Here is a 25,383-nt window from a genome sequence, read left to right as displayed (position 1 = left end):
AATTTTGGTCTTTGACAGGAGATATTTTTATGGAGAGCAAAATATTTTAAGTTATTTAAAGTTTAAGATAATTTTTTATAAAATGGCATAAGAGCAAAAAAATCTGATTGTTTTTATTTGTTGTTATTTTAACGTTTATTTTTTAATTTTTTAATTTTTTCGCAGCATGTTCATATTTCTAAATTGTATAATTTTGACAGGATATATTTTTATAGAGAGCAAAATATTTTAAGTTATTTCAAGTTTAAGTTTATTTATTCTGGAATAATATTCCTGTCTGTTTTTATTCATATTTATGTTTAAAAAAAACATTGTTCAATAAATGTTTATCCTGTTCGGCCCATGACCGAAAGAGTGCTTTGAGTTTTGGCCCCCTGTGCAATTAAGTTTGGCCCTGACATAGATGAATATTATTAATTATTAATAATAACATATAATTAAAGGTAAATTGAGCAAATTTGGTATTTCAGAAGTGTGTATCAAACTGGTAGCCCTTCACATTAGTTAGTACTCAAGAAGTATCTCTCGGTGTCAAAAAGGTTGGTGACCCCTGGTGTAGTGTGAGCACTGTCTTTTTGTTTCTCTGCTCACTGGACCTTATAGTGAGCACTGTCTTCTTCTTAATCTGCTCTCCTTACTGCCATCATAGAGCATGCGGTTCCTATCATCACATTCTACTATGCATCACTCGTTAAAGGACTTTCACAAACATTGTTAATGTGTGGCAATGTCTTCCAAGGCACCCTTGACCATAATAGACAGTTGCTTGTTGAAGATTTAAATACATAAATGTGTAGTATGGTTTTTAGTAATGGTTTGTGGTTTTTGTCGTACCTAAAACTATATTCTTATAACTGCTGTGCAGGACAGGTTTTAATTAAAATAAATAACACTCTCTGAATCCAAAATGACTACTCAACGTAAATTACAGGGTATAGAAGGCATTAGTTGATAATGAGCAGGTATATATTTGAAACTGAGTCATTTTCTGGACTTTGCTCTGCCGTCTAAAGTCATAACTCACAGTGATGTTGGAGTTTTAACTCCATGCCTCTGTCAGAGCTTTATTAAAATAAGCAGCCTGAATCATCACCCCATGTCTAATGCTTCTCAATATAATAATCAGCTGTTTTCTAGCCTGGAGTAGCTGATGAAGGTTGTGTTATTAAGTCGGTTTTATAGTATAGAACTGTTAATTTCTCAATGATGGTGAGTCAGAATGTGTTGTTTAAGTTTATACTTACTGTAACAGCAGTACTAACAATAATGCATCTTCAGGTAACAGGTTTCAATTATACATTATTGTTTCTATAGTAACAGCTCTTTCACAGGGCCTTGTATGGCAGGAGCTTGGTTAGTTGGTTATTATGCTGTTATTAAATAAATGCTGTTATTTATTGAAGAAAATAATTTTAATCATTGATACTGTGGTTTTTTTTGTAAGCAAACATTTATTTAAATGTCAAATGTCATTGACATTTTGGTCTTGGTCTAAAAGTAACATTATAAAGTGATATAAATGCATTCATTTCTTAAATTAAATATAAATTAATTAGGAAAAAAATATCAGTAACAAATTGTATGAAAAGACTTAGAACTAGGAAGTGCTGTTATAGTAACATTTAGTAAATGTTACAGTATATTTTCTTCATCATATTACTTTATTATTTTCTTACTGTACTGCTGTATTAGTTTCCTATTGCACTTCATTAATGGAAGATATCCATAAATGGATAGATATTATGCTGGAAAAATGTCTTCCCTGATTGTAGAGATTCTATAAATTCCATATTTATATATTAGATTCAAAATTAGTCACTATTAAGTATAATATAGCATTAAATATATATTAAATAAGAAAGATAAGCAAAATCAATACCATTTATTAATACATAAAAAGGTTTACATTAGTCACATTTATAAGAGCTGGTTAATGCAGCATTCATATCATATGGGAAAAACTGTACTCCCTACTATTTAAATGAGAACTGTACAAAAGGAACCCTTTAATTAGTAATTTTAAGCTTTGACAGCTCTGATATTGCTCACAAAAGGTTGTAGTATGGCAATGGATTATACAAACATGTCATTTAAAAAAATTAGGAATTGTTGTTCATATTTAATCTTAATACACATTACAGCCAGTAAACTGCACTAAATGTAGAATGAGATGCATTATTTAACATGAAGAATACTGTGTGCAATTTCTAACTAGCATCACATAAAAACTACAGTAAACATTAATGGATGTGTTTATGTCGGAACAGCAGGGTTTTCCCCATTCTCCCATATAATATGAATGTAGCATAAGTACTTACAGTAACAATAGCATTATCTCTTATAGGAAGAGAAAATAAGAAAAAACTCAGTATAAATTTGTGTATAAGAATAAAAAAAATTTGATCATTAATACTGTCAGATTGGAATCTCCTTTAGCTAATAATTTATGAAGTAAAAAAGGTGTGTGTTTAATGTCTGTGATGTTTGTTGAGCATTTGATCAGGTTACACTCCCTCTACACAGATGTAGTGTTCACCGATGCTGCAATGTCGCTTGTGGCAAAACAAACTGCACTGTGAATATTATGGAATGACCGTGTGTGCATTTCTTTATCATCAGACCCGAAGAAAGAACCTCGTCTCAAAGAATCTATGACTTTTGTGTTACAGCATGCCAATATCACATTTACACCCAATTCTTTGTACTCTTTTATCAGTCCTTTCAAGGTGTTCATACCTGTGGTGTCAATGAAAGGGACAGAAGAACAGTCAAGGATTATCGTGTGGAAATCCACTTCGCTTGCTACTAGGCTTAAACTCACATCGCCATTTTCTTTGTCAGTCTGCGTTGCAGTTCTAATTTTAGCTTTTTTCTCTAGTTTTCTCCTTCTGCTTTTCTCAAGGAATGGTTTGAGTCCAGCTGCTTTAAATAAAGACTTTAAGAAAAAGTCCTTGTTTGCATAGTAAAGTGGAGCTTGAAAGCGAAATATTTTTACTTTTGGAATAATCACAAGGTGATCATAGTCATCCATGTCCTCATAATTATTAGTGTTCTCAATTTGGCCCAGTAGTGAAGCCTTGGGATGTTGGGTTTGCACCATGACACACATCATGGAAAAGACTACTCCAATCACCAGGCCAATCTCTACACTGATTAAAGCACTTGAACACATGGTCACCATCCAGACAGTCGCATCGCTTTTGCTAAGGCTCCAAAGCCTGGGAAAGTCTCTGAATTTCCGCAGGGCACCTCTCAGACTGACAATAATGATGCAGGCCAGGACACACTTTTGTAAGGAATAGAAAAACGGTGCTAAAAACAAAAGAACTAAGAGAACAACAAAAGCACTCACCACGCTAGATACTTGTGTTTGGCAACCTGTTGAGTCTTTTACCATAGTCTTGGCAAGTGCAGCACTTGTGGTGAAAGAGTGGAAAAATGATGGGATGATGTTACAAAAGCCAATTGCCAACATCTCCTGGTTTGGTCTGACTGTGTAGCCATTCTTTTTTGCAAACATCTCTGACAAAGAGACAGTGAAGGCAAAACTGATCACAGCTAATGGGATGGCATCAAGTGCTACACGCGGAAAAAGTTCAATGCTTGGAACCTTTGGGGGGATGAAACCTGTTGGAATGGCACCTGAGATGCTTGAGTTATACTGACCATTTAGATCAACAAAGTGGGAAACCACTGTTGCTAAGGCTACTACTACTAGCTCTGTAGGCAGTGGTATCTTCAGGCGGTTCTTGTACCGGTCCTGGAGCTCTTTTCCTGCTAGTAGGACAGCTATACAAATAGCACTTGTAATCAAATCGCAAATGTTGGTTTTATGTATGTTCTTGAAAATGTTGATCCAAGTCACAACCACGGTTCCATAACCCTGATGACGAGGGATTTTCAGGCCCACCAGATACTTTGCCTGTACTGTCAGGATGGTGCATGAGGCACCAGTTGCGAAGCCATCCAGCATGGGAGCAGAGAGATAAATTGAAACAAACCCAAGCCTCAACACAGCCATCAGGACCTGAAAGGAAAATATATTTAAAATATCACAGTTTCTTAATAATAAGACATGTTACAAATGTATATGTTTTTGTTTAATCTGGAGAAAGGAAGTACCTGGTAAACTCCAGCAAGGAATGTTAAAGCTGTTGCAATGCCAATAGCATAGCATTCCTTTCCACATTCACTGCTGAAGGCCACTAGGGTGAGGTTGTCCTCAGTATCCTGGTGGTCTCTAGTGGTGTTCCATACAGCAGCCAAAGAGCTTTGCTTACTGTCTTCACTCAAATCAAACCCCGCTAAATAGACTTCTCTATCGACAACCTGCCCTACCATTAAACTCATAAGGCTAAAGATACCCACAGATACATGCCTGGATGTGCCTAAGAAGAAGTAGATGATATTGGCAAAAAAAGATGTGTACAGACCATAAATTGGCTCCAGGCCTGCAAGGAGACAGTAAGCAATGGCTTGAGGAACTAAAATAATCCCTACTATGAGCCCGGACATCACGTCACCCCACACATATTCTTTTATCTTATATTTGGGCAGCCAGCGCACAACTGGGAAGAAATCTGTTAATGTCCTTTTCACTTTGGGCAGTGAACAAGACAGTTGATGGCGCAGTTTGCTTTTAATGACCTCTACTGGTCCCTTCTTCCGTTGAACTTTGCGTTCCAGGTGGCATGTATATTGAGGGGTTGTATCCTCCATGTCTTCTAATGCTGTCCTTGTGTGACAAGAAGATTCTTTGTCCTAACTCCTAAAGAAACACGAATAAAGTTTACAATTATATATAAAATAATTGTAAAATACAGTAAAAATACACAAATGCTCTGGTTAGGTTATGAGATCAAATCAGATTTTTTTATGATAGTGAACCACTGCAGAATAAAAATATAGTACACAAAGTAAACACTTAATGGTTAAAAACAATGGATAGATAATGATTTCAGATGGAAAGACATAGAAAGATATATATACAAAGTCCACAGAATAACAAAATGAAAAAATCTAAAACAGTGTATAATAAGAAAATGTCTAGGTTTGTTCAATGTAAGACTAACACTCGGGTAGTTTTTACTGTGTATCACTTTATATCCACAGCACAGTAGGAATTTATAGAGCTCAATTTCCACTCATCAGCCAGTGACCAGAGCCTTTATTACTGCATCAATGTAGCCAGATTATATCAGCCCATTAAATGACGTTATTGTACTGTTTCATGTTGGTAGGTTTATTTTGATATTTAAAATACATACTCAAAGTCTTTGCAAAAGTCAAAGTATCCAAATAAATACTCTTGTTAAAAATAAACACTATAGTAAAAAAATTACATTTATATTTAACTGAAATATGAAAGTGTCTGTCTTGATTTGAAGCTACACACTGAATTTAGTTACTGAGAGTAAATTAGTTGCTCTTTCACTAAGTAACATAGAAAAACATTAACTTAAGCTAAAAACGTTCTTCTTCCTAATCTTGTAAACATTCGCTACCTACATAATACATCTGATGCTACAAAGTTGCTGAATCACTGATGTTACAATGCAAACTGCAAATTTAAGATTTTTTTTTTGTTTAGATGCATCAAACGAGGTAAAAGGTAAAAACACACAAGGTGACAGTGAATTATGGAAGAACATTCTGTTGACAAATGAGTAAAAAAATATAGTTTTGGTACTAACAGAAGAACTTATGTAAGCTAGAAAACCAGAAAGGTGTTACCCGACTGCCTTACACCCACAGTCAAACACGGATGTGGAAGCTTATAGGTTTGGGGCCGTTTTGGAGCAGTGAAGTTGGAGAGAAAAACTAAAACAGCATGGCTACCATTCCATACTACAATCATATGTCCAAGAACTGTAAGCATTATGTAATGAGTATATTTAAAGAGTAAACTTATTTATGAATTTAAACATTTTGCCCACAATCAAGCTGTCCAGTAATTGTCTGGTAAGAACTTTGTCAAATGTGCTTACCAGGATCATAATTGTTTCCTGCTAACAGTTTTCTTTCATTTTAGGAAGCTTATCTAGGGGAAATCAATGACCTGATGGTTCGCTGAGGCTGTCTGACCCTCAATATTTTCTGTAAATATCAGCCTCAAACAACATGCAGGCTTTGGAGGGGTTTGTTTGACTAAGCTGATCATTTAAGTAAATAAAATGGCAGTTGATACAAAAGAAGAGATTAGTTCTGTGTGACTATGTGGTTTATCAAAGGCATTCGCTTGAACCATGGTCCACATGTTTAATCACAGAAGAATAAACAGTGCTGTTGACTAAAATGATTAAAGCAAACAGATAAGTGCTTTTACGTCCTGTAAATAAGAAGAATACACATACAGACTTCCACACTGCCAGTGTCATGATTTCCTGATGTGGGGTATCATGTGAAGGTAAGGCAGGGCTGTTTGTTTATTAAATTGATTTACCATTTCTGGAAGGAGTCTCCAATATCAGCGCTTTGAAATATGTTCGAAACATTTCCAACATGGGAAAATATTAAGCCATGGAATCCTAGATATACATTTTTTTGTATTATTACTGAGTGAGAGGGAGAGAAAGAGAGAGAGAGGGGTGTGTGAGGAAATAACTTTATAGCTGCTGTAATGTAAGTAATAACAGTAACGCATCATACTTTTTATATGTTTATAATTTGATATAACACTGTGGAATGTCTGTAAAACATTTAAAACAGTTAAGCCTTCACTAACATTACAGCACCTCTTTTTCTCTTTCCCTTAAAGTTAAATAGACATGCTTTACTTTAAATAACTTTTCACTTTTAGGCTTTGATTATTTGGAGTGTCCATCATGCAAGTCTCTGTGAAAAAGCTGGTATTGTAGACATGATTAGAACATGATGCAGAAATAGAAATCTGTAATTTCCAGCTGCAATACTCTTACCACTGTTGTAATAAAAAGTTAATTGAAACCATATTTTATTAGGCAAGCAGAATGCAACAGTCGTGTTAATAATGTTTGTTAATTGAAACATGTAAAGCTTTACTGAAAATGCTGATGGGAGATCCCAAGAGCCCACGCTCAAAAATCCAAAGGTTTAAATTATAGAAAGCATTATTTTTGTTTTTTTTAAGTAAAAAGCCACTCACCAGAATAATTCAGGTTCAAGTCTAAAATCCAATGTCGTTTCTACTCTTTCATTCTAATAGAAATTTCACTCATTACCTTGTGACTCAGAAAACGAGTGGTTCAATCATGTTGGCACAGCTTAATAGACATTCGCTAAGCAGATACTGTCTGGTTTTATAGGCTGAAAACATAAGGGGTGGAGCTGCAAATGTTCTCAAGTCCTCCATTGAGTAATATCCGCAGGATGGGGGCAAAGTGTGCATTTTCTCTTAACCATGCTCATGCATGAGGTGACTGGGTGTAAACAGCAGGTCACCTAAAAAGAGCTGCCTCAGATTCTTACTCTAATCACCTGCTGTGTATATTATTATACACATTAGTAATACCTACTTATTTTCTGTCTCTTATAGGACATTACTCATGTCTGTGCTCTGGAGGATCTGTAAGAGTGATGTTTTGGGGGAAAGGTTCATTAGATATATTATATTAGATCTATAATGAATTATTTCTATTTTTTGTTAATAAATGTCTGAGAGGCACAAACTGTCTGTTAATATGCAAATCACTTGAATGAAAATTAGACCAAGCAACTTAATGTAGACACTTGAAACTCATGAAACATTCATTCAGAAGATTGCTGTGTCAGGGAAATGACTGGGTTTGTCACAGGTTTTTTGTTTTCATATGTAGAACATGCTTTGGTACTGGTTTTTGAGCTGGTGTTGTTTTAGTGGACACAACACTGAAAAATACTGTTGTGTAATGATTTTCCTTCTCTTGATTTAGTTTTAAACAAGATGAACATTTTGTATTTTGGACAGAATTTTGCATGTAAAACTCTCATTTGCACATCATGAGTCATATTCTGGATAAAGGCTGGGAACCTGGACAACAATTTGTGGTTGATATAAAAAGGCAGGTAGGAAAGTATGGATAAGAAATCAGGTCCACATTTGAATTTAAAAATCATACCTTCGATCCAATGTAAACATATGCATTGAAGGATTCTAAACACATTAACACTTTTACCCTACATTGCTTGCTGTAAGGTGAGACAGAAAGAGCGACTCACCCACATCACAGCCGTGAGGAAGTACAGTATAGAGTGGATATATGCCATGCATTTCACCTAGAAATGACTTCCTGGTATGGAACAGCTCTTTCGGTGTGCCTTGAATGGGACAAAGGATGATGGGAAAAAATGTCGCGCCTTTCAGAGCACTCCGTCTCGGCAGCCAATCTGAAGCAGACAGAGGGAGGAGGGGTGATGAGTTCCCTCAGTCTTATCACCATGGAAACAGTGCCTCCTCTGTTACAGAACCTCAGTATAAATGAATTTCACGAGACATTCTAAAGTTCTATATCAATATATAAAAAATGTATCAGTCAAATTGCATGCATTATATTTATCTTTCTTTATTTTACAACCCACAAAAATATCCTTATATTTTTTTCCTTTATTTTCAGAATTTCAGTCGAAACAATGAACTTATGAGCTTAATAACAACTATAAGATACTACTACTACTATTCCAATTACTAATTATTATGATTATAATAATTATAATAGTGTTATATACACTATATGACCAAAAGTATGTAGACATGTCCATGACATCCTACTGCAAATTCCATTAATATTGATTTGCAACCTCTGTTTCTGCTTCCCACTTCTGGAACAGTGCTTCTCTAGATTTTGGACTATGGCTGTGGGCATGTGCTCACTCAGCATCAAAAGGGAAAGTTTAGTTCAACCCAAAGGTGGGGATGAGGTCAGGGCACTGTCCAATTTATCCACCTTAACATTGGCAAACCTTTGCTTTATAAAGCCTCGATAAAGTTTTCAATTTAATTAAATATAAAATATGGGATATGTAGTCAGTCAAGTTTAAGAAAACATATTATACTGTATATAGTTTTTACACACACACACACACACACACACACACACACACACACACACAAATAAATAAATCTAAATGTGTTTTTATTGTATTTTTTTATTTTATTATTTATATATACATTGCTTATACCAAAACTTACATGATGGATGCATGAAAACAAATTTTGTTAACATACCTGAATTAAATCACATGGAAGCAATGTGTGCATCTAAATTAAATAGATCAATTAGATTTCTTCAACATTTGGCAAAACTTTAGAGAAGCACCACATATAGGGGTAATGGTGGGGTGTGCACATAGTTTTGACAAAATTGTGCATTGTGCAGTTTGACAACTGGCTTTTTAATTTCAAATTACACAATGATAATTTCATATCTATAAATGAAATTCTTTTACACGTGTTAAGTGCAGTTTTTTGTGATGTAAGATCTATGACAGTCTTTACAGATAATAATAAAAAAAAAAAAAAAAAAAAAAAATATCCACAGCTTTTTGACATTTATTTATGTCAAATATAAAATATATACATGAGAATATGTCTAATTTATATAAAGATCCCTTATTTATTTTATAATAAATAACAATAGCAATAATAATAATAATAATAATAATAATAATAATAATATCAAAAACAACAACAACAACAATAATAATAATAATAATATCAACAACAACAACAACAACAACAACAATAATAATAATAATAATAATAATAATAATAATAATAATAATAATAATACATCTCATCACATGAACATGGTAGGGAAGGGATATTTGCTAGCACGTTCTGCACATTCTGGTTATTGTGTGGTTTTTTTGTTTTTCTTTCTTCAGAGTTGTGGTTAGCTATAATAGGATATGCAACAAGTTGTAGTTTAATTTAGAAAGCAGGTTTGTTTACATACTGTAATAAGTTACACATTAGTGCTTGGAAATGGTTTGTCTTACGCTTCAGATGTGGTCAGAACACAGAGTCAACCTTTATGTGCTCTGCTATGGTTCTATGCAAAAGTTTGGGCCCATTTTGTCAAATTACATATTTTGTTGATTTTTGATATTGAATATGCAAATATATGAATGCATTTCCAGCTCACAATTTCCATTTCTCAGAAATTTCATTAAATGTCAGTTATAAGTGGAAATGAGCGAAGTCAAGGCAAGATCTGGAAGAGCAAGAAGATTTGGGGATAATAAGAAGACTAAGGATAATAAGGAGCAACATTTCCTGAAAACAACACCTTGACAATTGTTAAGCATGGGACTAAATCTATTATGCAGAAGGGTTGTGTGGCAGCCAGTGCACGAGAAATAACCTATGGGTAAATAGAAAAATAGATCCCATTAAATAACAGAAAATTCCATAAGCAAATATGACACATTTAATCAAGAATCTAAAGCTGGTTTTGATAACACAACCAAAATATGGCCTAGAATCAACCGTGAGATTCATTTAATGTATACTGGTTTCCTGACAGTCTCTTTGAAACATGCTGTAAATGTAACATCAGGCAAGTATAGCTCAGAACTAGAAGCATTCTGCAAGGAAGTGGGTGAATAAGTTTAGAACAATTCCTAGGTGACTACAAAAAATGTTTGCAGGCTGTAATAATTGCTTATGTGGTTGACAACTAAGTAAGTGTGACTTAGTAGTATAATTAAACTGAATTATAATTATAATACTATAATTTTTTTTTTTGTTAAGGTTTATTATTAATATTTGTAACAGAATTGTGCACTTTCACCATTGGTTGGCTTGTTTATGTACAAATCTGGTTAATGTTTCTATTTTTTCATAGAAGCTTCTTGCAGTATATGTAGTTACTTATTGTTTTATTAGATGGTAGTGAATTTGTGTCTAAGTGCAAGGGTTACGAGATAAGATTCAGTAATGTCAACAGTGGAAAAAAATTAACTAAGACATAATTTAGAGATGCTGATTTGGTAGACTGCCTTTTTTTGTTAATCTGAATTTATTACTCTTTATTACTCTCATTCTATTACCGAATGTCCATTTATTACAGATAAACAATGTTGCTGGCTACAGTGATGGTGAACAGAAGCAAACTGTAGTCCTGAGTCAGTGTAGCAGACTGTTGACAATAACTACAGTCCAAATCCATCCTCAAAGCTCCCGTTCTTACTTTATGAACACCAGCTGCAAACATTTCTGCTGCTGGTCAATAGAATGTATACGTCTATATATAGAATATGTCTCTGTTTTAAAGTCTCCTAAAATTGGTCGTTCAATTTAACACTTAAGACAAAATGCAAGTAGAAAAAATACTTAAAAAAGAAATATGCACCAATTCTTAAGAATTTACACTATTATAGCTGTAATAGAGTATTATACAAGCATATCAAAATAGAAACAGTATAATTATAAAGGGATGCCATGACTATGCTAAGTGTAGATTGTGACAATATTCACAAAAAATGTCACTGGACATATTTTAAGATTACAGGAACAGGGTTTCTGCTCTATGTGACTTCTCTGCATCTAAATACATTAAAAAAGGCATCCTGTGTAAACTGGCTTTAACATAACAGTTTTAGGTTCTGGCTGATTTGAAGTTGTAGATTAACAGTGCACAATAATTAAAGATTCACTTTTTTTCAGGGAAATTGGTAAATTTGTATTGGTATTAAGTGCTTAGATTACAGTACTTCAGTCTTGTTTGGTGTGACACATGCAAATTCTCCCTTAATGAAATGTTATTAATATGCACAAAGGGTTTATACAGTATGAATTATAAGAAGAATTCTGCATGTGCGCATTGTTGCCTCATAGATCATGGGTCATGGGTTTGAACCTTATCTTAGGTTAGTGTCTATGTCAGCTTTTACTTGTCCTCCTCATGCCCGAGTGCATTTCCTCCATGTTCTCCAGTTTTCACTCGCTTGTGGACTGACTACTCTAAATTGACATTAAGCGTAAATGTGTGTGCATGTGTGTGCATGTGTGTGTGTGTGTGTGTGTGTGTGTGTGTGTGTGTGTGTGTGTGTGTGTGTGTGTGTGTGTGTGAGAATGTGTGAGAATGTGTGAGAATGTGTGAGAATGTGTGTTAGTGTTTCCTGTGATGGATGGCGTCCCACCTGGGATGAATGCTCCCACCCTGCAACCAGTTTTTCAAGGATTAGCTATGAATCCACCCTGACATGACCAGGATAGTTACTGAAGATGAATGAATAAACAAAGTTATGCAGATTTATATTCAAACCTAAACTCGAAGTTTTCTGGCACTAAATCTACTCTGTGCTCTGAGCTTTTCAGTATTCTTAAACCTGACTTGTAATAGCATGAGGATATTTTTTCTGATGGAGTATATACTGTATAGCACTGGATAAGGGCATTTGCTCTAAATGTAAATGTAAACATTTAAATGTCACCTTAAATTGGTAATTTAAATAATAAAACCTAATTTGCACTCAACTCAATTTGTTGTAAGTGTAAGGCATAAGAACTAAATACCTTATTTTTTAATCCTGAACATTTGTTCTATAGTTTTCATGTGCAAAGTGTTACTAAGAGGAAGAAAGTATTTTATTTGCATTTGCATACATCAATCTTCTATTTAACTCCCATAAGCATTACTTTTGTTTAAAAAACATTTATTGTTCCAAACACAATTTTCCCTTGAAATGGCAAACTGCGTTTCCCTGATGAGCAATTGTCTGCATCTTCAAAGCCTTGGATGTGTCTTCTCCTGGCAGCATACCAAAGGGAGGTGTCGGAGCGCTCAGCAGGCTTCTGTGGAACAAAAGAGAACATTTGTGAGTCTCACAAGTGTCCAACAGGCAGGTATTTATTCATGAAAACATCACTCTACATTAGTGACTGGGCATAAAAGCGCTCTTTGTCAAAAGTGCTATATTTTAAGCCTGACCTGATTGCAGCACAGGTTTGAACTGGCCAGCCATGCAGATTTCCTCCTGTTTCTGGCGCACAATGCGCTGGATGGGTGGGGGCAGGCCACGAGGGTTACGAGAGAACACAAGGGCATAGCCGTCATCACAGGTTCCGTCATCTTTCAGTGTGCGGCATGCATAAGTGATGGCGTAGTTGTCATAGTCAGTGTCGATGACCCAGTAATTGTCACCTGTGCAAACCAAACCAGGGTGGAAGGTAAAATTTACAATTATAAAACAAAGAGCTTGGTGCTGTTGAAGTATTTGCTGGTTCTAGCTGGTCAGAAGACATTGAAAAATGCAAATCTAATTGCAATATTTTGGTGATGTTTTCTGTATGGAAATGTATATTTAACATTCTTTGAAGTCTTTGGTTTTAGTTTTTTGTAACAATACAAACATAAAGTTTGCATTAATGAGGCTTTTGCATTTTGTATGTTCTCTGTGACAAGCTATGCGTTTCTCCTTTTTCACATTGATTTCACATTGATTCACAAATGATTTTAGCTGTATTTTTCTGTGAAAAATAAAACCATGTAAGGGAATTATAAAACTTCAAAACATGCTGCTATAGAAAAAAAATAATTAGTTTCAAAGTGTTTTGTCTTACTATTTGAATGGACATTTCAATGATATCTGTAGTAATACAGTTTATCTTGTAAAAAAAAAAATTTTTCTGTGTGAAATAAAAGTCTGAAAGCTCTTAAAATCTATGGTTGCTCAAGGGATTTGTAAGTTATTATTAAAGAAAGTGAGAACGATTTTCCCACCTCCACTAGACAGGTAGCTAGCCAGACCCTGGTAGTTCATAAACATCTTGCCAGGTGTGGACAGATCAGGCACTGAGTACTGGGCAGCCATGTCAGCACACACAACCCAGAATCTGCACAAACAGTAACACACAGTAGTTTACATTTGGGTTAATGCTGCCGTAACCAATTATTTTGCTAATACTAAATACTGATTCAATACTGGATTTAATTTTACAGCAGATTTATTTTTATCCAGACTTCCAATCACTACAATCTATACACCTTTACTACACTGTGTTAATTAGTAATTCATAGGAGATACTATAAAATAGGTCCAAACACAAATCATTTAGGAGTAAATACATGCTGTGAGGATCTATATATCAGTTATATTTATGGCATTTGGCAGGCACCCTTATCCAGAGTGACTTACTGCACATTTATCTTATTTATACAACTGAGCAGCTATGGGGGTTAAGGGCCTTGATCAGGGGCCCAGAAGTGGCTCCTTGGTGTGAATGGGATTTGAACTCATGACCTTCATATCTAATGCCTTAACCACTAAGCTACCACCTCCCAAAAAAAAACCAATGTTCTATTGACAATTTTTTTGTTTTTATCTGTCTTTATATGGTTATTTGTTCCTGTCTTGAGTTTACGCCTGTTCAACGTTACATGCCAGTGGTTGCTGTTAGTCTTTTTTTTTCTTTCATTCAAGATAACATGTTTACGACAATTACATAGGACAATCACATTACTGTAAAAAAAACTTATATAGCGCCAACATTACAAGATCAAGTAAATATTAGTTGGATGCTGGTAATCCTTACCTTATTTGTGCTTGTCTATATCTAGTTATTCCACCACTAACTGATTAATATGTTCTTTTTGCAAAATTCTGTTGAACTGATCTTGTTCCTCACCCACCCAAAAAGAGTGACTCGACCCTTGGTAAAAGCGGTCATGGTCCCATCATCTTCCAGGGTGTACTCTGCGGAAATATTGTCTTGCAGGAAGAGTCCTTCTGGATCTTTCTTCTGCTGAGCATACCACTTTCCTGCATACTGACAAAACACATACCAAAATTTATATCAATAACAAAATTGCAGTTTAGCCATTTTATTGGGTTATTTAGTTTCAAAACAAAAAATGCAACTAAAACTAAAGGAACCTATAGATGACACTAAAAACAACTTACATAAATGCTACACAAACCTTCTTATTACAAAACGCCAAATATTGTCTGTTAAAAAAAAATTAGCCAACACCTTCTGACCAATCAGATTCCAGAATATTCTTAATAGTCTCTTTCCATATAGCCCTGGTCTGTGGACTTACTTTTTTGGGGTCAAAGTCCTGCTTGACACTGAAGCTGTCCACCACACAAGAAGATGACCAACAATGCTTAATGTAGGACAGGAAAACCAACAGCAAGGCGACCTTGCAATATTCCATCCTATACCACAATGAGAGCAAATGCTATGCTTATATTCACTTGTATTTTTCTTACATCTACAGCAAGAGGGAATTAATTATTTAATACATACTTTTTGATACTGTCAAAACATATGGTATTTTAAAGGCCTCAATATTTTAAAGGTAATAATAAAACCACAGATCGTACCTGTTATGTTGATGCTGATCAGCGTTAGAGATAATAAATAGCAATAGGAGCTTGTCCACTTCTCCACCAAATTATGTCTCTCTGTGAACCAGTGGCCCCTTTATACCAACACCACAGAAGGGCTTATTAATGATTTTCACTTCTTGTTGCTAAATAAGGTGCTTAGCTTAATCCGGTTGCAGAAATCCCCTGTGTAATCTGGATTCTTGGTTGAACCCGCCCATGCTTTATGTAAAAAACAAGCCTGGATTTATGTAACACAATAAGCTGTACTGATTTAAGTTCTAAAAACAAAAAGAGAAATCAAATAAAACATTCCTCATTATAACTGAAAACAGTTATAATCAATATAAGCACGAGTCTCTGAAACCATCATATGTACATAACCTGTTTATTATTGTATGTGTGTTAATGTCTGACAATTTGTTTAAGAACAAATGATCACAAAATTATAAACCTGGATTCTACTTCTGTTCAACATTCGTTTTTTTTTAATGTTTGGTATTTATTTTGGTCATTATTAATGCATTTATTCCGAAGAACGTTTTGTGTTATTTTTTTACTTTATTATTTAGTAATTATTTTCGCTCCTTTATACACATAGCAAATAAAATAAATAATTTGAAACCATGTAATAATAGCTTTTTATTAAAAAAAATTGAATAATTTAGGAAAATGTTATACTCTCAACTTTTTATATTAAATGACAATATGTAATATATACAAAATATATTATCAATGTAAAAATTAAGCTCATTAACTAGTAGCAATAAAAAACAGAAACTGATAAAAAATATTGATGCAGCATGTTCAGCATTATTGCTGTTGATAATTATTATTGAATATTTTAATGACTGTTTATTTAAAAACATTTTGAAGCCATGGTGTTGCACTAAAATAGTTGACCTATTACGACTTAATTTTCTTTTTTCATTCACCATTGATTATTTCCCATTGTTTGTTACTCATCTGTGACTAAGGTTCCCTGGTGGTCTAGTGGTTAGGATGCAGCGCTCTCACTGCTGAAGCTCGGGTTTGATCCCCGGTCTGGGAACCAACCCCAGCCACTCTTAGTGCCAGTCCCAAGCCCGGATAAATGGGGAGGGATGTGTTAGGAAGGGCATCCAGTGTAAAAAACATGTTTATTGTCTCACACAGCTTTGCTGTTATATTTTCTGTTTTTGTAAGCCAAACTGGTATCTATTGACCAAGACAAAAAAAAATATCACAAAAGATGTTAAAAAGAGTCATAGATCTATATTTCTTGCTGAAGACAGTTTGGTGTCACTCCACTCCAAACTCAGGTAGACTCAGGTAGGTGTGGCCTAATGTTTGAAAGTGAAGCTTTACAATAGTGGTGATAATGTGATCAACCTTAAATCAAACCAAACTTCATTTCCCTTTGTTAGTTTGTGTAACATATGAATATCATTGACAATTTAATCAATCAAATTAAATTATTAATTTTTCATTTATTCACCATACTCATTTTTTGGCAGTCAAACTTTAATTAGCCAGCTTTTACAAGCTTCTCTTTGTGTTAAAAAAGAAATGTTAAAAAAGAAATTGAGATGAATCAATTCAAATAAATTCAGTTCAATTCAATTTTATTTTATTTCACAATGGACAATGTCTCATAGCAGCCTTGCTTTCGGTCTCCTCTGATTCAATAGAGGAAACAAAACAAAAACAGAACAAAAAGTTGAATACAGCAAGTGGACTATTAAATAAAATAAAATCATATCACATTGAAAATCAAAAACATCAAAAACATCAAAAAGAAAAAAAAAGTTTTGTTAAATTAATGAGATGTGGGTAATGGGGACATTATGTACATGTACATATTTTCTTTTTCCAACCAGTTAACAAATGAGGGTTTCTCCATAATTTGTTTGATCTACTGTGTGTTCAGAAAGTGGGATAATGTATTATCTCGATATCCATTTACATCCCCCATTAACATGCATCAACAACACTCTTGTTTGGTGTGTTTGGCCTCCGCCTCCTTGCTGGCTAATCCCTGTAAACAGTGGAGCATTTGATGGTGCCTGGACTTCAGACAGTCTGTTTTAACTCACATGATGGTGAGCTGTGCACTTTGGAGCTACTGCTGATTGAGAACAAGTTCCCATGGGCAGAGATAGTCTGCATTTAAATACTAAAAGCTGTTTGCTCTGGACCCCTACTAAGTTTAAAGATTTATACTGTTTCTCTTTTTGTTGGAATTATTCCACTATGCAAAGTAGGCCTTGTTTATCAAGTTAATGCAAATGAATGGATAAACCATTCAAAGTAGCAAAAATATAGTATTTGTGGGGAAAAAGGTTCATTGGAACTACAAGAGCTTCTAAAATTGAAATATACATTATGGGTGTAAAGGTACACAAAATTCACGGTTTGGTACGCACCTCAGTTTTTAAGTCACGGTTTGGTTTAATTTCGATACAGTTACAGTTAAGAAATGCGAAAAATAAAATTAATTGTTAATTTTTTTATTAATGCAGTTTTTTTATTATTCATATTTGTGTTCATCAACATTTGAACAATTTATATTTTTAAAACAATTTAACCCAGCCATTAGGGGGGCACAAGCCAGTGCACTCTTAGTGCCGGTCCCAAGCCCGGGTAAATGGGGAGGGTTGCGTTAGGAAGGGCATCCAGCGTAAAACATGTGCCAAATCAAATATGCGGATCACAAATGAGAATTTCATACCGGATCGGTCGAGGCCCGGGTTAACAACGACCGCCACAGGTATCGTTAGCCGACAGGGTACCGGTGGAAATTGGGCTACTGTTGGCCGAAGGAGGAGAAGGAGAGGAGGAAGACGTCTACAGAGATGGCAGGAAAAGGAGCAGTGTAGGAGAGTAGAGGTTCGGGTTGGTACTTTAAATGTTGGTACTATGACGGGTAAAGGGAAAGAAGTAGCTGATATGATGGAGAGGAGAAAGGTAGATATGCTGTGTGTTCAGGAGACCAAGTGGAAAGGGAGTAAGGCCAGGAACATTGGAGGTGGGTTTAAACATTGGAGAAGGGAACAGAGGTGATAAGGAGGTGATGGGTAGGTATGGTTTTAAGGAGAGGAATGTGGAAGGGCAGATGGTGGTAGATTTTGCTGAAAGGATGGAAATGGCAGTGGTGAACACGTATTTTAAAAAAGAAGGAGGATCATAGGGTGAAGTATAAGAGTGGAGGAAGGTGCACACAGGTGGACTATGTGCTATGCAGGAGATGCAACCTGAAGGAGATTGGAGACTGTAAGGTGTTGGCGGGGGACAGTGTAGCTAGACAGCATCGGATGGTGGTCTGTAGGATGGTTTTGGAGGCAAAGAAGAAGAGGAGGAAAGTAAGGATTGAAAGAAGAATAAGATGGTGGAAACTGAAGGAGGAAGAGTGTAGTGTGAGGTTCAGGGAAGAGGTCAGACAGGGGCTTGGTGGTGGTGAAGAGGTGCGGATGATTGGGCAACTACTGCAGGAGTGATGAGGAGGCAGCTAGAAAAGTACTTGGTGTGACATCTGGAAATAGAAAGCAAGACAAGGAGACGTGGTGGTGGAATGAGGAAGTGCAGGAGAGCATTAGGGAAAGAGGTTGGCAAAACAGAAGTGGGATCGACAGAGTGATGAGAAAAGTAGGCAGGAGTACAAGGAGATGCGGCAGCAGGTAAAAGGGATGTGGCGAAAGCCAAGGAAAAGGCATATGAGGAGCTGTATAAGAGGTTGGACACTAAGGAAGGAGAAAAGGATTTATACCGATTGGCCAGGCAGAGGGACCGAGCTGGGAAGGATGTACTGCAAGTTAGAGCAATAAAGGATGGAGAGGAAATGTGTTGACTAGTGAGGAGAGTGTGTTGAGAAGGTGGAGGGAGTATTTTGAGCAGCTGATGAATGAGGAAAATCACAGAGAGAAGGTTGGAGGATGTGGAGTTGGTGAAGCAGGATGTAGATAGGATTAGTAAGGAGGAAGTGAGAGCAGCGATTAAGAGGATGAAGAATGGAAAGTCGGTTGGACCAGATGACATACCGGTAGAAGCGTGAGATGTTTAGGAGAGATGGCAGTGGAGTTTTTAACCAGATTGTTTAACAGGATTCTGGAAGGGAGAGGATGCCTGAGGAATGGAGAAGGAGTGTGCTGGTACCGATCTTTAAGCATAAGGGAGATGTGCAGACCTGCAGTAACTACAGGGGAATTAAGTTGATCAGTCACACCATGAAGTTATGGGAAAGAGTAGTGGAAGCCAGGCTGAGAGAAGAGGTGACCATCTGTGAGCAACAGTATGGTTTCATGCCGAGGAAGAGCACCACAGATGCCCTATTTGCTTTGAGGATGTTGATGGAGAAGTATAGAGAAGGACAGAAGGAATTGAATTGTGTATTTGTGGATTTAGAGAAAGCGTCGACAGAGTGCCAAGAGAGGAGTTGTGGTATTGTATGAGGAAGTCAGGTGTGTCAGAGAAGTATGTGAGGGTGGTGCAGGACATGTATGAGGACAGTGTGACGGCAGTGATGTGTGCAGTAGGTATGACAGACTGGTTCAGGGTGAAAGTTGGACTGCATCAAGGATCGGCCCTGAGCCCTTTCCTGTTTGCAGTGGTGATGGACAGGTTGACGGACGAGGTCAGACAGGAGTCTCCTGGACTATGATGTTTGCAGATGATATTGTGATTTGTGGTGAGAGTAGAGCAGGTTGAGAAGAGCCTGGAGAGGTGGAGATATGCGCTGGAGAGAAGGGGAATGAAAGTCAGTAGGAGTAAGACAGAGTACATGTGTGTGAATGAGAGGGAGGGCAGTGGAGTGATGCGGTTGCAGGGAGAAGAGGTGGAGAAGGTGGAGGAGTTCAGGTACCTGGGGTCAACAGTGCAAAGTAATGGAGAGTGTGTTAGAGAAGTAAAGAAAAGAGTGCAGGCAGGGTGGAGTGGGTGGAGAAGAGTGACAGGAGTGATTTGTGATAGTAGGGTATCTGCAAGAATGAAAGGGAAAGTTTATAGGACTGTGGTGAGACCTGCGATGTTGTATGGATTAGAGACAATGGCACTGAGTAAAAGACAGGAGGTGGAGCTGGAGGTAGCAGAGCTGAAGATGTTAAGGTTTTCGTTGGAAGTGACGAGGATGGACAAGATTAGAAATAAGTTTATTAGAGGGACAGCGCATGTAGGATGTTTTGGTGACAAGGTGAGGGAGGCGAGATTGAGATGGTTTGGACATGTGCAGAGAAGGGACATGAATTATATTGGTAGAAGAATGCTGAAGATGGACCAGGTAGGAGGAAAAGAGGAAGGCCAAGGAGGAGGTTCATGGATGTGGTGAGGGAAGACATGCAGGTAGTTGGTGTGAAAGAGGCAGATGTAGAGGACAGGGTGGTATGGAGACGGATGATCTGCTGTGGCGACCCCTAATGGGAGCAGCCGAAAGAAGAAGAAGAAGATATTTAAAAAAAAAATTTCTAATAAAATGCATGCTTGATAAAATAATATATAAAATTATATTTAATAAAAATAGAATAAATCAAATTAGTGAAAAACAACTTTTTTTTATTATATTGATTAAATTGAGAAATCAATTAAGTTGCCACAAAATAAATAGATTAAAAAAAATTAATTAAATGGAAAAAAATAAATTAAATAGTTAACATTTGCTAGACCCTATTTGGGTAATACAGATGTGTATGTAAGTGTGTGTTCTATATTTAAATATTAAATTTTCTAAAGATATGATCTACTTAACTGCTCTACTTATTTCAGCATTTTTTAACAAATGTCTTTATTCCTTCCATCCTTCATTCATTCACTCCCTCGATATGTGAAATTGTCAGGATTTTCTCCTTTTAAAAGAATTGTTGAAGCTGGACATAAAACTCTAAAGAATCCATGATAATTTTTTTTTATTGAATTTATAGCGCTAGCATTAGACGTCAGCTTCCTGGTTAGCGGCTTATGCTAGCGCTATAGATTCAAGATGAAAATTTTGTATTTTTTTATTTTTCATTTCAGTTGTATCCTGCATATAACTATGTTTGTAACAAATAAAAAAATCTTGAATCTTGAAATCAAGTTAGCCACTAGCCACTTCCTGTGATTCAAACAGAATTGATTCTTACGTGTTTTCATGCATGCGCAAAACAGTGACAGTGACACTGCCCTAAATGTAGTTTCTTTTTTAAACCGCTGGCATTGTTGTGCAAGGCGGAGAATAAACAAACTTTCGGTCCGCCACTTTATACGTTCCAGAAGGAAACCCAAATTGAAACTATGTTCCACACGTAAAAAGGATTGCATCGATCGTGTGTGACGAACCGAAAGCCCTGTACCAAAAAATTTCGGTGTGTACCGCTATACACAGATTATTCTGTTTAAATATCTGATTTATTTCAGATACAGATATTTAATAAAATAGTTTTAGTTATATCACGTTAAAATGTCCAAAACACATCCATAAATGATGACAAATAATGCTAGCAAATCAATAAAGACAAACGTTAAGTTGTTCTCTAAATGGAGCTAATTAACAGGTACGTTCTTTGTTCTTAGAGTTTATTTATTATTATGGCAGATTTAAAACTAATTTTATTAGGTTGGTGAAACAGGATTGGGATCAGCAGATAGTTGTAAAAAGTAGGCAGGAGAACAAGGAGATGCTGCAGCAGGTGAAGAGGGATGTGGCAAAAGCAAAGGAAAAGGCATATGAGGATCTGCATGAGAAGTTGGAAACTAAGAAAGGAGAAAAGGATTTGTAACGATTGGTGAGGGAGAGGGAGCGAGCTGGGAAGGATGTGCTGCAAGTTAGAGCAATGAGGGATGTAGATGGAAATGTGTTGACTAGTGAGAAGAGTGTGTTGAGAAGCTGGAGGGAATATTTTGATCAACTGATGAATGGGGAAAATGAGAGAAAGTAGGTGAAGGATGATTGTGTCGATGGTGAAGCAGGAAGTGTATAGGATTAGTAAGGAGGATGAAGAGTGGAAAGTCGGTTGGACCAGATGACATACCGGTAGAAGCATGAAGATGTTTAGGAGAGATAGCAGTGGAGTTTTTAACAAGATTGTTCAACAAGACTTTTTAAGGTGAGAGGATGCCTCAGGAATGGACAAGGAGTGTTCTGGTTTTAAAATATAAGGGACATGTGCAGACCTGCTGTAACTACATAATATAGTTGATCAGCCACACCATGAAGTTATGGAAAAGAGTAGTATAAGCAGTGGTGGGCAGTCAGGGCCAGCAAAGCCTTCTCTGCTGGTCTAAACACTGCCAGAAGCACTGGCCTACATTTACAACCTAAATTCTAATATTTGTTCCATGAAATTGTATTCATTTATTCCCAACAGTTTATTCTCCTCATTTCGTAGTGCTACTCTTGGCTGCACTGCTTCCAGTACGTGTATGTGGATGTTTGATTTTTTTTGTCCAATCAGATTTCAGACTCTGTGTGCTGCCAAGTCAAATCTAATCTACCCAGGGCCTTCAAAGTCTGTACTGCTGGCCTTTTTACCTTAGAAAATATTAGCATTGGATCTGTTTCTTTAACCAATTAGATTTCATATTCGCCTCACAGGACCAGCTAGCTGGCCCAGAATAGCGTCAGCATTTTTCCATCCTCTGATTGGTTGGTCATAGGCAAACTGTTACAGCCAAGTTCGACTGACAAAACAGCTCTGTATCGTGGGCACACATTAATACATCTGAGTAAGACTTTTTTATGCCTACGGAGGAAGAGAATTTGATTTGGTATCGGACATACTTAAAAATCCATTTTCAAGTAAAGCTAGACATTGTGAGGAGAGGTCGGCCCCCTGAAACTAGCTAGCTTGTCTCAGCGCAAATTATGAGTATGCATCTCTGGTGAGTAGGTTGTATTTTATTTATTTTATTAACATTTTTATGTTTTTCTTATGTTATTAGACAAATATTGATTCTGAACTGCTCCAGATTATGTACGTGAAACAGTTGCGGTGGTAGTGTAGAGGTTTGGAGTTGTCTTAACTGGGTTTCTTGCTTTAGTAAAATGGTATTCACCCCCATATATGAAATGCCTCTCTCTCTGTAATGCCCCACATTGTTATATTGCGTTTTTGTATAGTATTGATGGTTTCTATAATTGCGACGTGATAGTGGTGGTATTAAAAGGTGGATTAAGTCGGGTAAGTCCTCACTGAACCCCCAGGTACCAAATGCACAGCCCGCCACTGAGTGGAAGCCAGGCTGAGAGAAGAGGTGACCATCTGTGAGCAACAGTATGGTTTTATGCCGAGGAAGAGCGCTACAAATGCTATATTTGCTTTGAGAATGTCGATGGAGAAGTATAGAGAAGGTCAGAAAAGGTTGCATTGTTTGTTTGTGGATTTAGAGAAAGAGAGGAGTTGTAGTATTGTATGAGGAAGTCAGATATGTATGGTGACGTGACAGCAGAAAAGTGTTCAATAGGAAAGACAGACTGGTTCAAGGTGGAGGTGGGATTGCATCAAGGATCAGTTTTGAGCCCTATCCTGTATGCAGTAGTGATTGTCTCTGAGCTCTGCAGGCAGTTCCTTTGACCTCATGGCTTGGTTTTGTCTCTGATATGCATTGTCAGCTGTAAGGCCTTATAGAGAGGTGTGTGCCTTTAGAAATCATGTAGTATCAATAAACTTCTCCACAGGCAAAAATCTAAAGAAATCGGAGGCATCTGAGTTAAAGTTCAAGCTTTGCTGCAAAGGGTCTGATTACTTATGTACATGTGATATTTACAGAAATATCTAGGATTCTGTGTTTACATTGTTATTATAGGGTACATTGACTTTTGCTCTGTGTTTTAACTAACAGCAGACACGGTAATGCATGTGGTAAGAATAGCTCCACTTGCACAGCTCCCGATGTACACAGGACAATGTCACACTGACTTATGGAGGTCAGTGATCCCTGTGACTGTGCGTGCAGCCTTGTGCTGCCATCTGTTGGTGTGACATATGCACATACATATACAGTACACATGCACATAGATAAACTGTAAATGACAAGGACCCATATATTATACAAAGAACAGAGTTTACAGAACCAGTTAATAGCTAATTATAATAAGATATACAATAAAAAAAAAAATTAAATAATTAGCAGCAAATTAAACTAATTAGCAACAAATTGGTAGCTAACGCTTTGTAATTCAGGTGATTATAGGGTGACTGTTATAAGAATGAATCCAAAAGAATCTGAATCAGAATAAGAAATAAAGCTTTATTACCAAGTACGCTTACACACACAAGGAATTTGACTTGGCATCAGGTGCACTACAGACATAATGTGACAGAATACAAACCAGACAGTTAAATAATGCAATATATACAGAGTAAACATATTGTTAAATAAATGTACAGTTGTTATTTACAAGTGTGTAGTTTACAAATAGACCATTGGATTCTATGTACAAATGTATCAGTTATGATGAACAATGTGTAGTTATGAATATTTTAATTGTTCATGCTGAATATAGCCTGTGGGAAAAAAATTCTTTTTGTGCCGGACTGTTTTGGTGGATAGTGCTCTGTAGCGCCGACCAGAAGGCAACAGGTCGAAGAGAGAGTGGGCTGGGTGTGTGGGGTCCAAAGCGATTTTCTTAGCCCTTTTCTCCACTCTGGATGAGTAAAGATCTTGAAGATTGGGCAGTGGGGCACCAATAATCCTCTCAGCAGTCCTGACCGTCCACACAAGCAAAAGCACAATCCAGCTTATTATATTTATTGATGAGTTCTTACAGTTTATATTAGATTTTTGTTACATTTTACAACAAATATATGTAGACATATGTTTTCTGTACAGATGGTAGAAAGTTCAGAAAATCTATGGCTTTAATAAATAGGCAAATTTATTAGAAAAGTTGGAGTATGTGGAACTTCTATTCTGCATTCTGCTGCCCCTTCCTGGACATTTTACATACTCCCATTTTATACTGTGTATACGTTTATTTTTAAAATCCAATATTTTTAGCACGTTAGAAATCTTGAAACAAATAAATAAATTCAGTCTTAGATTAATCTTACATTCATCTGATCAGTTATGTCCAGTCAATACACCAGTTAAACAGTACTTTAGCATAAAACTGATATTTACTAATTCTGTGATGGTTGTTAACTG

General features: G+C 36.2%; 2 protein-coding genes across 3 annotated transcripts; both read right to left on the bottom strand.

The window, feature by feature from the left end:
* Window positions 1–1,867: 1,867 nt before the first annotated feature.
* Window positions 1,868–8,249, bottom strand: slc26a1 (solute carrier family 26 member 1). Of its 2 annotated transcripts, none has more exons than XM_046867152.1 (3): window positions 8,176–8,249; window positions 4,123–4,768; window positions 1,868–4,027 (listed from the first exon to the last, which is right to left on the bottom strand). In XM_046867152.1, exons 2-3 carry the CDS (start codon window positions 4,717–4,719, stop codon window positions 2,516–2,518), a joined length of 2,109 nt encoding a protein of 702 aa, XP_046723108.1. In that variant the 5' UTR covers window positions 4,720–4,768; window positions 8,176–8,249; the 3' UTR covers window positions 1,868–2,515. The 2 variants fall into 2 exon arrangements, with proteins under 2 accessions (XP_046723108.1, XP_046723107.1); XM_046867151.1 differs by lacking the exon at window positions 8,176–8,249 and adding an exon at window positions 7,124–7,247.
* Window positions 8,250–12,525: 4,276 nt separating this feature from the next.
* On the bottom strand, window positions 12,526–15,437 carry rbp4l (retinol binding protein 4, like). The gene is made up of 6 exons (XM_046867252.1): window positions 15,289–15,437; window positions 15,003–15,120; window positions 14,592–14,728; window positions 13,683–13,795; window positions 12,891–13,103; window positions 12,526–12,754 (listed from the first exon to the last, which is right to left on the bottom strand). Exons 2-6 carry the CDS (start codon window positions 15,117–15,119, stop codon window positions 12,744–12,746), a joined length of 591 nt encoding a protein of 196 aa, XP_046723208.1. The 5' UTR covers window position 15,120; window positions 15,289–15,437; the 3' UTR covers window positions 12,526–12,743.
* Between the last annotated feature and the right edge of the window lie 9,946 nt (window positions 15,438–25,383).

The sequence above is a fragment of the Silurus meridionalis genome, chromosome 15 (assembly GCF_014805685.1).
Source record: "Silurus meridionalis isolate SWU-2019-XX chromosome 15, ASM1480568v1, whole genome shotgun sequence".
NCBI classification, from domain to species: Eukaryota; Metazoa; Chordata; class Actinopteri; order Siluriformes; family Siluridae; genus Silurus; species Silurus meridionalis.
This window is presented reverse-complemented; position numbering and strand designations above follow the sequence as displayed.